At 42.2% G+C, this 15,576-nt stretch overlaps 1 protein-coding gene across 2 annotated transcripts in view; it reads right to left on the reverse strand.

The window, feature by feature from the left end:
* LOC109247841 (uncharacterized) overlaps positions 1 to 15,286 on the reverse strand; it is a 31,225-nt gene extending 15,939 nt beyond the window's left edge. For both annotated transcript variants that reach the window (XM_053901362.1, XM_019416953.2), the window contains exons 1-2: positions 14,962 to 15,286; positions 14,467 to 14,567 (exon numbers count right to left, since the gene is read on the reverse strand). In XM_053901362.1, coding sequence (XP_053757337.1) covers positions 14,467 to 14,567; positions 14,962 to 15,251 — 391 coding nt within the window. In that variant the 5' untranslated portion in view covers positions 15,252 to 15,286. The remainder of the gene's footprint in view (positions 1 to 14,466; positions 14,568 to 14,961) is intronic.
* Positions 15,287 to 15,576: the final 290 nt, after the last annotated feature.

The following is a 15,576-nucleotide window of genomic DNA, read 5'->3' on the forward strand; positions in this document are numbered from 1 at the left end:
AGGGGAGAAAGGAGAGTGGTGTCACAGTCAGTAAGGCAGGACAGATGTTCAAGAAGGATCAGCAGTGTTAAATGCTGTGGAGGGAACAAGTAATTTGACTCAAGTGAAAACAAGCTTTGTTCTTAGTGGTCATCAGGGAATTTAACTGGAATGGGTTCAGCATATCATTTATATACATCATTAGAAAAGGACAGGAAGGAAATATAACACAATGTCAACAGTACTTACTTCTGGGTGTTGAGATTATGGGTGATTGTTACTTCCTTCTGTTCCTAGAAAAGAGATGAGCGGTCAAGGGAAGAAGAAGAAGGTACAATATTTGAAAAGGAAACATTTAAAAATTATATAAATGAGAGGTGTCTTGGGCACTCAATTGGTTAAGCATCCAAGTCTTGGTTTCGGCTAAGGTTATGATCTCACAGTTCTTGAGTTTGAGCCCAGCATCAGGCTCCTCACTGACAACATACAGCCTGGTTGGGATTCTCTCTCTCCTCTCTCTCTGCCCCTCTCCCACTCATGCACATGCTCTCCTCTCTCTCTCTCAAAATAAACAATAAACTTTAAAAAAGTTTAAAAATTATATCAATGAAACAAATTTATTTAATATGTTCAAGCATTTACAGTCATAACGGGAGATACCAACTTTATAGGGAATATAGCATAAAATAACATTACTGGTATTTATTACTGCTTGCTGTTTTGTGAAGGTGCACAGAAAGCATAGTGGGAAACTGTGGTTCCCCCAAAAATCCCACAAAGCTAGCTCAGGAACCCATAGCAACATGTCCCCCAAACCTCAGCTATTTATGTCCATGACTTTTGTCAAATCCTTTTGCCACTATCCTATTATTTAATAAACATTGTATTTAAACCAATTCCCCTTTTAAATTTAAATGGATCCATTTAGGGGCCCCTGGGTGGCTCAGTGGGTTAAGCGTTAGACTTTGGCTCAGGTCATGATCTCATGGCTCCTGAGTTCAAGCCCCACATTGGACTCTGCGCTGACAGCGTGAAGCCTGTTTCGGATTCTCTGTCTCCTCTTCCTCTCTGCCCCTCCCTAACGTGTATGCACTTGCTCGCTCTCTCTCTCTCAAAAATAAATAAACATTTTTTAAAAAACGGATCCATTTATATCCTAATAGTAAATGGAAAATCATTATCACAGTAAATGGAAGGTAACTGAAAAATAAGTATAATGAAAACAGAACCACTGCCAGTAAGTCTAGCAAGATGCTTTCAATAACCCAAGGTTTCTAGCCTGAGGCCTGAACTAGCCCTCTGGTCAAACGGAAACTCTATAGGCACTAGGAGTAGCTAAAGCCTTGCCAGTACTGTTTTAGTTTGGATTTCTCCAGAAGCAAACCCTGTAAAAAGAACTCAGTTGCAAGTAGTTCACTTCAAAAGGTGAAGGAAACATTAGAATACAAATTAGGGAGTTGGGAAATGAGATAGAAAAGGGAAGGAAGCCAATACTTGCTGTGTTATCAAGCCAGCAATCACTGGGCAACTGAAAGTTAATCCCTCTGGGGAAACTCTGGGAGCCCGCACAGAACACACCTCAGAATTAGCCCACACAAAGCATGAGGGAGCTGGGGTATTTATACACCAACCATTGTTGAAGGCTGATCCCAGGGACCTTAACTCCCCAGCAATCCTGGGCTACTTTGTGGGCATCAAAGAAGACCCCAGAGGAAAGAGAAGACCTCACCCAAAGAATATACTAATGCTACAACTGCAAGTCTGGCAGGAGTGCCTTGACTTGATAAAGGTAAAGAGATATGGGTGGGGTCCCACAGATGCTGCTAGATACTAAACTGAGATTGAAAGAGAATAGAAAAGGAAATAGCTTTCTCATTATTTGAGTCAAGGGAAATTATTCTGAGCCTATCAATCACTCAAAAATCTTCCTCCATATAACCAACCAAGGGCTCCAGCACCCCGGGAAATGTTTGGACAGGAGCAGCACAGGAACGATAAAGTCTAGCCCAAGCCAGTCCACTGAAAAACAGACCTTTTTAAATATTTTAAAATTTAAATTTACCTTCCTTCCTGTCAGTTCGAAATAGCCTCATCATATCTGCTTGCCCAACAGAGTTGGGTGGCTCAGGCAGTTAAGCGTCCCACTGTTGATCTCAGCTCAGGTCACGATCTCACAATTCGTGAGATGGAGCCCCATGACGGGTTCTGCACTGACTGGAACCCGCTTGGGATTCTCTCTTTCCCTCTCGCTTTCTGCCCCTCCCCCACTTCCATGCACCTGTGTGCGCGAGTGTGCTTTCTCTCTCTCTCAAAATAAATAAATAAACATTAAAAAAACCAAAGAACAGCTTTAAGAAAAAAAAGGATTCTTCTCTAGGCAAGCAAGCCATTAGAATGAAATTGACCACATAGACAAATGAATGAATGGTCATTTTAAAAAAGGAATTTTATCTTATTAAATAATCATCAAATTCTTCCAAGTAATAGCTTCCCTGAAGCTATTTTAAATAGCTTCATTTAAAATATGGTTTATTGGGGTGCCTGGGTGGCTCAGTTAAGTGTCTGACTCCTGGTTTTGGCTCAGGTCATGATTTCACGGTTGGTGAGTTCAAGCCCTGCATCTGGCTTTGTGCTGATAGCACAGAGTCTGCTTGTGAGTCTCTCTCACCCCTTCTGTTTCTGCTCTTCCCTGCTAAATTTGTTTCTCTCTCTCTCTCTCAAAATAAATAAACTTTAAAAACAAATAAAAATAATTTTAAAAATAAAATTAAATAAATAAATTATAAAATATGGTTTGTTTGTTTTTTTTTTTTTTTTACAAATACCAAACAATTCACCCATCCATAGCTCACAACTATTATAATAGATAAAGTATACAGGTACCATGTGCTACCAAGCTGTGCGTAGATATTTTTTAAGATATTCTTTCATTCAAGAAATATTTATTGGACTTTTTCTACATATAAGAAATTGTTATAGATGCCTTGAGATATAGCAGTGAAAGAAACACAAAAATCCTTTCCCTTCAGGAAACTACATTCTAGTGGGGAAGATAGCCAATAAATAAATAAATAATAGGTACAGGGTGTCAGCTGGCAATAAGTGCTACAAATAACACAGGAAAGGAGGACAGGGACTACCAGTGTCTGTGGTGGGGAGGGGAAGGGGGAGGTTATCATTTTAAGTAGGGTGATCAGAGAAGACCTTACTGACAAGGGATATTTGGAAAGACCCAGAGAAGGTGAGAGAGTAAGCCATCCAAAGATCTAGAGGAAGAATATTAGAGAGGAAATAGCTTGTGTAAAGATCCTGGGGCAGAAACAGCAAGGAAAGTGGCAAGGCTGGTCCAGAGCAAGCAAGGGGAAGAACAGGAGGAGTGAGACCATAAAGTCCAAGGTGGGTGTAGATCATATAGGGTCTTGTAGGCCGTTACGAATGGTAAGCTACTGGAGCACGCTGAGCAGAAGAAAGATCTGAACTGACTGAGGTTTAAGGGGATCACTTTGGCAGCTTCGCAGATAGTAGGCAAGTGTGACAAAGGCAGAAACAAGGGGCTCATTTAGGAAGCTATTGTTAAAATCCAGATGAAAGATGATAGCAGCTTGAACTGGGTTGGTTAGTAGTTGGCTCTGGTTATATTTTACAGGTAAAGGATTTATAGCTAGATTAGATGCAGGGAGTCAGAGAAAAGAGAAGGGTTAATGATGGCTCTGAGGTTTTAGCCTGAGTGGCATAAAAGTAGACCTGCCATTTCCTGAGATAGAGGACACTACGGAGGAGTAGACTTGGGAGAAGATCAGAAGCTAGATGTTGAATATGTTATAACTAGCAGACATCCAAATGGAGAGGTCTGTAAGCAGTTGGATGTGCAAGTCTGTGAGTCAGGGGCTCGGTCTACGGGAGAGATTTAATTCTGGGCGTTGTTAGCATCTACATTGTATGTAAGGGCATGAGACTGGATGAGGTCCTCAATGAATAGACAGAAGAAAGGGGCTGAGAGTCTGAGTCAAAGGAGCACTCCACCAACTACAAGTCAGGGACAAGATGGAGAACAAGCAAAAGTGGCTGAGGGGTGGCCCAGGAGACCAGGAAAGAACCAGAAGCTGATGACATCCTGGAAGCAAGTGAAGAAAGCGTTTGAAGAAAGAGTGATGAACTGTGACAAATACTGACCATGGGTCCAACAAAGAGACTGAAAATTGACCGTCAGATTTAGCAATTTTGGTGGCGAGCTGAGACTAAAATCATGTCTGGAGTGTGTTCAAGAAAGAATGAGAGAAGAGGATTGTATTTATATCTTCTACCTTCTTTGTGTGGTAATATTTGCATTGTTTGGAACCTAAAGAAATATCTGATTTTTTTCCCCGACAAAATAACATATAATTGAATATTAGTTCTGTTCAATTGATTAACTGATTAATTCAGGCAAAAGAAAAAAACAAAACAAAAAAAAACCCACCATAACTCCCCCCCCCCAAATACCCAACACAACAGCTTCTTTTCTCTTTCGCCTAAGATATTTAATGATTGGTTTAATTTATGCTTTACTTTTTCCCTGAACAAAATATTGGCTTATAAACTATAATATGTGTAGAATAGATCATGAAAATTTTGCATATGTAGTTTCTGTAGTGACTTGTAATACATAAGTCGGTAAGTTTTTCCTTCTCTCTTTTCCCTCTGATGAGGCACCAATGATCTGGAAGATAGAAAAAAGGAGATAGTAGAAGAAAAAGCGAAGAAAGCAGTACTTCTGAATTATCTCCAACCTGATGATGGAGTTGGTTCCATTTAAATTCAGTTATCAACATAATGAACACAAAGTCATATTCATCAGTGTTCTCAGTGAGAACATAATTATTGACTCATGTACAATGTGAATTGAGTTACCAAAATAAAAAGAAAAGAGACGTTGCCCCCTTTCCTTTTAAATTAAATTCTGTGTCATGTTGATCTGAATACAATCCTGAGTTTTTAACTGTATAAATTAGTTGTAATGTCTGCAGTATCATTTTTATTTGATTGTAAATTCCTCTTTCATCTTTACTAAGACCAGAAGAAACTATGAGAAAATAGGAGATCACTTACCCTTCCTGCATAACCAAAAGTGAGGGCAGTTTTATTCAAAGGATCATAGTCTTAGGCTAGAAATATAATTATTGTTGTTTTATTTCTTTTTCTTCTCCTTTTTTCCCCCTTCAGTAAAAAGGGAACAGAAAAGAGACAGTACAGCTAAAATAGAGTTATTTCCATTAAATATTTCTTCCATAGTGCTGGGAAGGAACCCTAAGATAACAGTCTTGTATTTGAATGTGAGAGGCAGAAAATATAATTTACTTGAAGCATTACGTGAAACAGAATAGGTTTTTTTAATCAACCATAGAAAGTGGAATACTCACAGTACCTAATGTACAATGTCCATTTGATTTTCAACATTTTTTTCTTTTAGTAATAAAAAAACCCAGATAAAATGACAATGATTATCATTTGAAAATATTTTTGCTGTTACTATTGTTGGACTTATGAATATAATTAATTATAAAGCATTGGTTCTTGCCTGGAAAACAAGCAAACAAATAAATACCACCTTGGTTTACAAGCGAAGGGGAGAGACAAAAGAAAATATTTAGTCATTAAGTAAACTTCCTCTCCTGCTCCTTTTTCTCAGATCATAATTTAACTTTGATTACTGCTCTCTGTCCACCTGGCCTTCTCATGGAAATGAATCTTTTTTATTATCTTACTTTTCAGCTTACTTATTATTTCTTACCTACATAGCCACCATGCAAAGGTGTTTCTTACCTAGGTGAGTCTTTCTAGTGACCAATTCACCACCTTGGGCACCAAATCATCTTTCCTCTCAGTTCTTAATTCCCTTCATTTTCAGGGGTCTAACTATGAAATTCTCATAGCTCACCAGTGGAAACAGTTTATCAGGTGATTTCACACCCCACATGCTGCAGGGTCCATGAAGAAAGGGGGACAGATGAAAGGTCTCAGGGAGCAACACAGCTGCTTGGGAGTGTTTTGTGGTCCATACTTGGAGTAAATTCAGAGTATTGTTTTCACATTACTGTTTTTGTTTTCCTCACAGCATGCAATGTCTTTCTGGACTATCAGGATAGCAATCCAAGAAGTTCTGACACTTGGCTAAGAAATCATCTGATCTGAACCATCCTGCAATCCATTCCACAGTCCTCTTTTGGACGGTTCTGACCTGCTTACTGATCAGATTGTTCTGGAAACCCATATTTAAGTTAATTAAATTTTCCCCTTCCTGGAAGTTCAGGTTTATCTTCATGTTAGAGACAGAGAGACAGAGAAAAGACAAGAACGTCAACTATTTCACAATAAGGGGAAAAAACATCAGACTACATCCCGTCTGTATTTGTTAACACTTCCCCATAAGAGAAATCCAGGAAATACTTTTTTTTTCTTCTTCTTCACATTAAGCACAATTTTGTGCTGCAGCCAGAAGACCCTCCTGTTTGCTGTGTTCAAGTGTATGTGTATGCAGTGGACTAGATCAGACAGAGCTCAGAGGAATGCTGAGCTCACGAGGCATGCACTGGGGGCATGAACAAATCCACTATGGTGCTCTCCTGTGTTTCTACAGCCACCAAAGATCCTCATGTTCCCAAGTCTCTGGGATGCAGCTGTCTCTGGAAATCACCCCATCACTTCCTTCTCAGTTTACCCCCTAAGGCTCCTCCCCCCAAAAATCCCTGTCTGGAGCAACCAAGACCTCTTCTGAGGTTTGTTGGGACCACAGACATCATTTCATCTATTACACTGAAAAACAATTTGCAGTATTTCACTGAATTTACCTGGCTGGTGTTCCAATTCAGCATTTTAATAGCTAACCTGATACTATGAGTTCCATTTCTGCCCTTCCTATATAAAGTACATTATTGACATATTTTCTGGAAAGGTGTATTTTAATCCAAAGCAGCCAGTAGGAAAAGAACAATCTAACAACACATGACATTTCACCAAAAATGTAGCTTAAAAAGTTACTTCCAGTAAGTTAATTCTCAGGGCATCTGGGTGGTTCAGTCGGTTGACCGACCTGATTTCAACTCAGGTCATTATCTCACAGTTAGTGAGTTGGGAGCACCCATCAAACTCTGTGTTGACAGTGCGGATCCTGCTTGGGATTCTCTCTCTCTCCTTCTCTTTCTGCCCCTTCTGTACGTATGCTCACTCTCTCTCTCAAAATAAATAAACTTAAAAAAAAATATTTTAAAACCCCAAATAACAAAATAAGTTCATTCTCTAGGGGAATGTCCAGAGTAGCTGAAGTATTCTGTAATTTTATTGGAGTGATTGTTTCACAGGTGTATGTATTTACCAAAACTTGTAATAAAGATGTTTCTACAAAGTACTTGCGAGCTGGATTCAGTACAGTGCTCTTTTAGTGCATGGAAGGGATACTCGTTCTGTTAACGCATGTAGTGAAATGTTTTTAAAAATCCTTGAATTAATTGTACACTTAGAAACTTCACATTTCACTGTTTAAATTTTGCCTTAAAAGTAAAAAAAAGCCTTTTTAAAAAATTGCTATAAATGGTCAGAGCCCGTCTGTATTAACTTCTGCATGCTCACAATTTCAGTTTGTCCTGAAATCGTTTCTGCTCTGATGCAGTGGCTCCAACACTGCCACTGATGTCTTCATCCTCTTTTCCTTGGTGATTTATTTCTTTAGATTATGGCTGTTCTTATTGTCGAAATTCCCTAGCATCAGCTCTTTTATTTTTTAAATCTTTTTTTAACGTTTTTTTTAAATTTATTTTTGAGAGAGAGAGAGAGAATGAGAGAGAGAGAGAGAGAATAAGCGGGGGAGGGGCAGAGAGAGAGGGAGACACAGGATGCAAAGAGGGCTCCAGGCTCTGAGCTGTCAGCACAGAGCCTGACGTGGGGCTCGAACTCACAGACCGTGAGATCGTGACCTGAGCCAAAGTCAGAGGCTCAACCGACTGAGCCACCCAGGAGCCCCTAAATCTTTTTTATCACATTACATTTTAACTTTTTAAAATCTTCATCTTGATTCATTGCATATAAATGTTTTTAAAAGCACAAAGATGAAACTAAACACCACCCAAGTCTCCACTATTCAGAGAAAACTACTGTCAGTATATTAGTGTCTATCCTCCTAGAGATATTGAATAGATATTGACCAAGTGCCCAGTTTGTAGCAGGAGAAGTTCTAGGTACTGGGTATACTGTAGTAAACAAGGCAGTGCCCTTGCCCTCATAGAGCTTATGTGCTAATAAATGCTAACGTGAAGGGGATTTTTTCTTTTTTAATGAGCCAGGATTGTACTTGTTCTTTCATAATCTGCTTTTTCCACTTAACATAATACTAATATCTTTTCTTCAAGCGAATAAAAATATGGCACCATTTTCGTATCCGCATAGCCTCCACCGTATGGCTTTTTAGAATGTATTTAACAAATCCCCTAGTTCAAACAACCAGACCTTTCGCCTCTATGAACATCTCAATGACAGTATCTTGAATATATTTTTAGTGATCTTCTTGCTGGAAAAATAATTTCATTTTACTTTCTTTATTGCATCAAGGTTTAAATGTCTGAAATGGGTGAAACAATTTTGCAACTATAAAGCGTCTGCCTAAGCCTAAGACTAATGCCTTATTAAAGTATTTTGGTTGAAAACTCCAGGCAGAAGACAGAGATTTACTACCTGGCCCATGTGTGACCAAAAAGTAGTTTAGAAGTATAGCTGAAAATGAAATCTGGGGTGGGAGCCAGAGCTCTCCATACTACCTATTTCCTGAGAAACCTCTGATCCTAGATGACCTGTAGGGAACTTCGAGCTTAGCAGTTTGGCCAGGGAGGGGAAAGTCATTCAAGAAGAAACGCTTCAACCTACATATTTTCTAAAGCGCACTGGTGAATCCACTATTTAGAATGTGAAAACATACTCAAAGAAATAATTCAACCACATACTTGAACCACAACTATTTACTGAGCTCCTATTACGTGCAAAGCACTATTATAATGCATTTAAAGTGAGGATTATAATCTCAAAGTAGTTCAGACTTATTTCACTCTCCAATAAAGTTGAAAATCTGTATTTGCCATGAAAAATAGTACATAACAATACATTGTAATAATATTACTTGATATGTAATATTCTTTGACACATCTTTCATCATCTACTGTTTTAAGGGAAGTGTGCGTGTGCAAGGTATTACTGTAGCAAGGGGGCTACCAAGATGAATCAGACACACACTTGTCATTAAAGAGTTGACCGAATACAGCAAAACTGCCTGATACAGTAGCCTCTAGCCATGTGTGTTGCTGAGCCCTCAAAATGTCGTTGGTCTGAACTGAGAGTGCTGTGGGCAAACAATACACCAAATTTCAAAAAGTTAATATGAAATAGAGAACGTAAAATCTTTCATCAGTAAGTGTTTAAAATGATTACGTGTTAAAATGGTAATATTTTAGGGGCGTCTGGGTGGCTCAGTGGGTTGAGTGTCTGCCTTCGGCTCAGGTCATGATCTCACAGTTCATGAGTTCCAGCCCCGTGTGGGGCTCTGTGCTGACAGCTGGGAGCCTGGGGCCTGCTTCGGATTCCGTGTCTCCCTCTCTCTCCACTCCTCATGCTAGTGTGCTCTCTTTCTCTCCCTCAAAAATAAATAAACATTAAAAAAAATTTTTTTTAATGGCAGCATTTTGGATATTTGAGTTAAATAAAATACATTATTAAAATTAATTTGGGACACCTGGTTGGCTCAGTCATGATCCCAGGGTCACGGGATTGGCTCACGTCAGGCTCCACGCTAAGTGTGGGGCTTGTTTAAGATTCTCCCTCTCTGTCTCTCTCTGTCTTTGTTTCTCTCCCCCTCTGCCCCTCCCCTCCTTAAGTGTACACACCATGCACACACATTCTCTCTCTAATATGAAAAAAAAAAATTTTTTTTGGGGGGGGGTACCTGGGTGGCTCAGTCAGTTAACATCCAACTTCAGCTCAGGTCATGATCCCATGGTTTGTGGGTTCGAGCCCCACATCGTGTTCTGCTGACAGCTCAGAGCCTGGAGCCTGCTTCACATTCTGTGTCTCTCTCTCTCTCTCTCTGCCCCTCCCCTGCTTGCACTCTCTCTGTCTTTCTCTCAGAAACAAACATTAAAAAAAAAAAAAAGGAAGAACAGAAATTTTTTATAAGATAAATAAAATTAAGCAAATTTTAATTTAACTTAATCTTTTTCTTTCCAGCTTCTTAAAATTATATATGGGACTTGCACTATATTTCTGTTGGCAGTGCTAATCTACACAACTATAGCTACCACTTACTCAGCGTTTATACTATATACCAGGTAATTTTATATCAAATATATATAATCTTCCATAATGGAAGCATTACAGATAAGAAACTGAGGGTTCAAAAGCTGTATTAACTTAGCACACAACACGTTTCTAGTATATTTTCTGTGTACCAAGAGCTGTTGTAGGCAGTGGGAATATCAGAAAACAAATACCCTCATGGAACTCACGTTCCGGTGGGACAAGAAGGTAAAGGATAAATAAATACTAAAAAATATGTCAGGAAGTGATAGATGAAGAAAGATGAAGCCTGTAAAAGAATAGATAGTGCCCAGAATTGGGATGAAGCGGAGGTGAGGAGTAGTCATCTGAGCAGAAACATGAAGAATGAGTCCTGCAAATATCTACCTGGCCGAGAGTCTCTGGGCAGAGTCAACAGCAAATAAAAGACAGTGCACGTGCATGCACGTGCACTTTACACACTGGAGGAACTGCACAGAGAGCCGGGTACTGGAGAGCAGCGAACAAGGAATAGGAGAGGAAGTCAGGAGTGCGTTGATGGCAACTTGGAAGCTTCCTCCACACACTAGGAACTGTTCAAGGATGACTTTAACTGCTCTCTGATGCATGGACTGTTGTAGGGCATGCATGGAACACAGCAAGAGGGGAAGCCGGAAACCAGCTGGAGGCTACTGAAGGAGTGCAAGAGAGATTGTACGAGGTCTGTTTGCCTCAGCCACTGGAGATTTGCTGTTCCTGAAATACAAAGGAAAATAATCTAAAAATTATTCAGAGAATTTGAACAGCAAAGGTCAAATATCTGGATCATTCAAGCTTCAAAATATATTTGGGATTGTGTGCAGTTATCTGAACTGGCAGTCAAAAATCATTGTCTAACTTCATAGCATAGTAATTTATCTCTGTCCCTTGCTTTCTGCCAAGTTAACCTAAGGGAAGTGGGCTTGAGATCTGTAATTGGCAGAGGGGATCAGAGGACCTTTAAAAGTCAAATTCAGATCAGGCAAATTAGCTTTATTTCTGCCAGAGAAAAGTGTTCAGTTGAGCCAGATGACAATTTTGTAGCCTAAACTATTTGCATTGGCTCAGCCTACCTTCTGAATTACTCCAATAATTGTTAATTCTCAGTTTAAGCATAGCTGCACACCCAAGACAGAGTTAAAAAACTAGAAGCTGTGTTCTGGATAAATGTATATATTAGCCTGGATAACTCCACTCAGTGAGTCTGTTTTTATGGACAGAAGTACTTTAAAAAAGAAAGTATCCTCAAGGTCAAATGATTTTGTTAATTTTGTTAATGTTTATTTATTCTTAGAGAGAGAGAGAGAGAGAGAGAGAGAGAGAATGAGCAGGGGAGGGGCAGAGAGACAGAGGGAGACAGAGAATCAGAAGCAGGCTCCAGGCTCCAAGCGATCAGCACAGAGCCTGATGTGGGGCTTGAACTCATGAACCATGAGATCATGACCTGAACTGAAGTCAAACATTTAACCCGACTGAGCTACCCAGATGCCCTAAGGTCAAATGTGATATAGGCCAAGTCCCTTCTCCTCTGAGAGGTAAATGAAGGTTTTAAGTAGGTACTCCATTTCAAGTGGAAACAAATACACATCAATCACAAGGACCCCTAAAAGTTATATCATGATAAAAAGGAGGCACCATCCTGACCATCCAGGTTGGTTTATTTACTTTGATGGAACTCACTAGAAAATTGTTCAACATGCTTCACTGTGCCTGTGTAGATGTGTTTTCTGGGCATCGGATGTAGTTCCTGTCAGGCACTTTCCTGGGGCACTAAAATGTATAGATTACACACATCAAAGACAGACTGCAACCGCGGTAGCTGAAATTTACACAAATCTGTGCTGTGAGTAACTGGATAAACAATGAGACTAATGACCTTGTTCTTCATTAATCTCCATATGGCTCTGTTGGTACTGCCCTTGCCTTCAGGCAAGAAGGCTGTGGCTTTGGCTTCTCGCCTCAGACCAGGGATTAGACTCTGGCTCAATGCTGACAGAGCCCAGGGCCCTGCTTCCTACAGCCCAGGAGGCCTGAAAAGACTACAGAGGCCACCCATCTTAAGAGGTGCATTTACCTCGATTCAAGAAACACCTCATTACCATATCCACTGAGGAAACAGATTTATAAAAATAAGAAAATCCTTTAACCATGCCTCCCCATTCAGAGAGTTTATTTTCTGCAACAGAGGGCCCCAGGTTTTCCTTAAGTATTTTCAGGGCCTCCCCATTGCCCCCCAAAACAAGATAAAATCCTCAGTGCCTTGGTCCACGTTCTTTTTCCAGCCAAAAATAAATTTCAAAATGGCTGCATCCATTAAGGGTGAAAGGAAGAACATAAGTACCCCCCCCACCCTCCCACCCCTGTTGCTATAGAGCTCCTTCAACACCATTTGCAAGATCTGAGTGTTGCTACTAGCAGGAGGCAGCCCAAAGAGATAGAGTATCTATCTCAGGAGGACTGGTACCTGGGCAGCCTTGGGCCACAGTAGGAGACTAGAACCAGAGCACTGGAAACCACCCCCTTACTCCTGCTTTCATCACTCTGTACACAGGTCTCACTGGAAAGCTTATACTGGGAGGTGGAGCCCAGGAAATGATTCCATCCGAGGGGCTATCTTAAGTTAGGGAAGATCACAAATGAAGCACACTCAGCTAAATGCCCTCAGTGCTACACACCCAGCTCTAGCCATAACCTTTATTGCCTTGTAAACTTAAGATGCCTCAGTCTGAGCTATGTAATCACATTCTATGCTGAAATGTAAATTCTGATGGGATTTACTCAGTCCCAAGAAACATCTCTTACACACCTTTCTAGTCACTCCCCTCTGCGTTCTTAATGTTGTTGTTTTGAGTGTTTTATCTATACGTGCTACATGTTAACCCTTTCATAGACCATCATACTACTAAGGTCTCAGAGTTATTATGAGCTGTGTCAAATGCCTCCCAAAATAATATTCTATTCCCAGTATCATTTGTCTACATCCACTTATCTATCCATTAGGAACCCATCACAAGCATGAGGCAGAGGTAAATCACATTCTCTCTCTCCCTGCAATGTTTTTTCTCTCATCACACTTCCAGGGGTAACAAATGCTACGATGATTTTGGTGCCTTTGTAACACAACTTGCAGATATGGAGATGGCCACAGCAGTACATGAGCAAGTGTGAGACCATCCCCATTTACTCCTGTGGTAGAGACTCCTAGTGCCTTAGACGTTTTCGTGTTGCAACTTACAGGTCTCCTGAAGAATCATCTTTGCTTCCTACTTTCACATGCATTACCTCACTGAATTCTTACAACAATCTTGTCAAGTAGGCCATTATTACACCCATTCTGCAGAAAGAAAGACCGGAAATGGCTTGCTTGAGGTCAGCACAGCATGGCATGACAGCAGTGGTGCCCACCACGGAACCAGGATTTCCAACCCCGCATTACACTATTTCAAAGCAGTCTCTTCATATTGCGTTGCTTCTAAAACAACAGAATACTGCTCAAGTAGTGTATTCCAAAAGGAGCCTTGTGGTTTTTTTTAAACTATAAAGACAAACTTTCTAGCTAGTGGCCTGTAGGAAAAGATTTCAGAAGTCTGTCAACAGGAGGATTTCAAACCATAGACCCCAGATAGATAGTGCTCTGATAAAAGAAAAATATTAGCATTGTTTTTGCAGGATCTCACTTCTGTGGGGAAAAAACTATGTAGTGCATCATATCGTGTGTAGCAAAAGAAGCACCATGCACGACGAACATGTACACAGGTGTTGTCAACGTTCTCTTCCCAATGTAGCCACAGAAGAAAGTGTGAAGCATACTGCAATAAGACAATATTTATGGCTCAAGAAATTCGGCTTCACATAACAGTAATTATGAACAAGATATTTTCCCTAATAAAAATTACTGCAAGACAAAATCTGGAGGAACTAAATGTTTCCCTATGTCCTCTTTATTTTATTCCATGTGCTCAAGAACGGTTGCGGGGAAAGAAAGGGAGAGAAGAGTAAAAAGGAGTGGAGGGAGAAGGGGAGTCATAGCGAGACGGCCTCTGCTGAGGGTTGGTTTTGCTTTAGAAACTGGAATGTGTCCAGGCTTGATTTTTATTTTCAATTCACATTTCAGATCCAGCTCCCCAAACTCTTTGATCTTTCTCCCTGTCTCCTTACCCGGAAGAGAACCCTTGGCCTTCTCAGCTGGGAGCTGGGAGCACACGTGGAAAGACTGGCTCGGATCCATATTCTTGCCAAATTTAGTCACACAAAGGGGCCTGCAAGGGAAAAAAGAAAGGATGAAAGCGGCAGCCGCCACGACTTCAAAGGCCGTGCCGCCGAGCCGGGCCTTGCACAGGCGCCGCCCTCCGCGGATATAAGGCGCGGCTCGCGCGCGCGAGGCGGCCTCTCCGCGCTGGTGTCCCGCGCGCGTCCCCGGCTCGAGCGGGCGGAGGGGACCAGCTGTGGAGGGGAGGGGCCCAAGGGGCGGGCCGCCGCTGCCGGAGGCCGGTCCCCACGCCAAGTTAAGGCGCCTGAGAAAAGTTTTCAGACCGGAGAGAAAAGCATTTTACGCCAAGCCCACTAGGCGAGCCGTCCTGTGGCCTCTGCACATTTATCCCAGCACGCACCTCCATGCCACTCCGTACTGGGGATTCCCCCTTCCAGACGTACGGCCGGTGCCTCTGCGCCGGAGCCCCCGTCCCTGCGGCGGTTGACAGGGGTTCCCATTGCGGAGCCCCCCCCGCGAGGGCGCGTGGCGGTGCTCTTTCAGGCCCATTCTGCTCCTCGTCCCCTCGTTCCTGTCCGCGATCACCCCAGCTTGACTCCTCTCGCTCCGGACGGCCCCGGGATGTGAGCCCTCGCTTCTCGGGTGGCAGAGGGCCGGCTGGTCCCACACAGGAGGATGGGATGTGGCCTCGGCACGACCCGGCCCTCTGCACCGGCGCGCCTCGGCCCCCCATCCAGCGAGCTGCGGACGCCGAGCTCGGCCCGCACCCGCACGAGCGCGGGAGAAGGCACCGGAGAGCTGGACGCGCGGGCGGCCGCGGGGTGCTCCGTGGGCGGGCCCCACGAGGCTGTGCGGGGGCGCGGCTGCCACCCCGACGTCCCGAATTTGGCCCCGAATTTGGGAACGACTCTTTCACGGTCCCAGGAGTTGTTACCCGGCGGGTAGGGGGCTGGGTTTGTCGGTCTGAGGAGGAGACCAGAAGAGGCGGAAGAACCCCTGGGATGCAAACTGCCATTTACCTCGCGCCCCCCGCCCCCGCCAAGTCCGTTAAACTGAAG

Source organism: Panthera pardus, unplaced genomic scaffold, assembly GCF_024362965.1.
Source record: "Panthera pardus isolate Hobbes unplaced genomic scaffold, ASM2436296v1 HiC_scaffold_13, whole genome shotgun sequence".
NCBI lineage: Eukaryota > Metazoa > Chordata > Mammalia > Carnivora > Felidae > Panthera > Panthera pardus.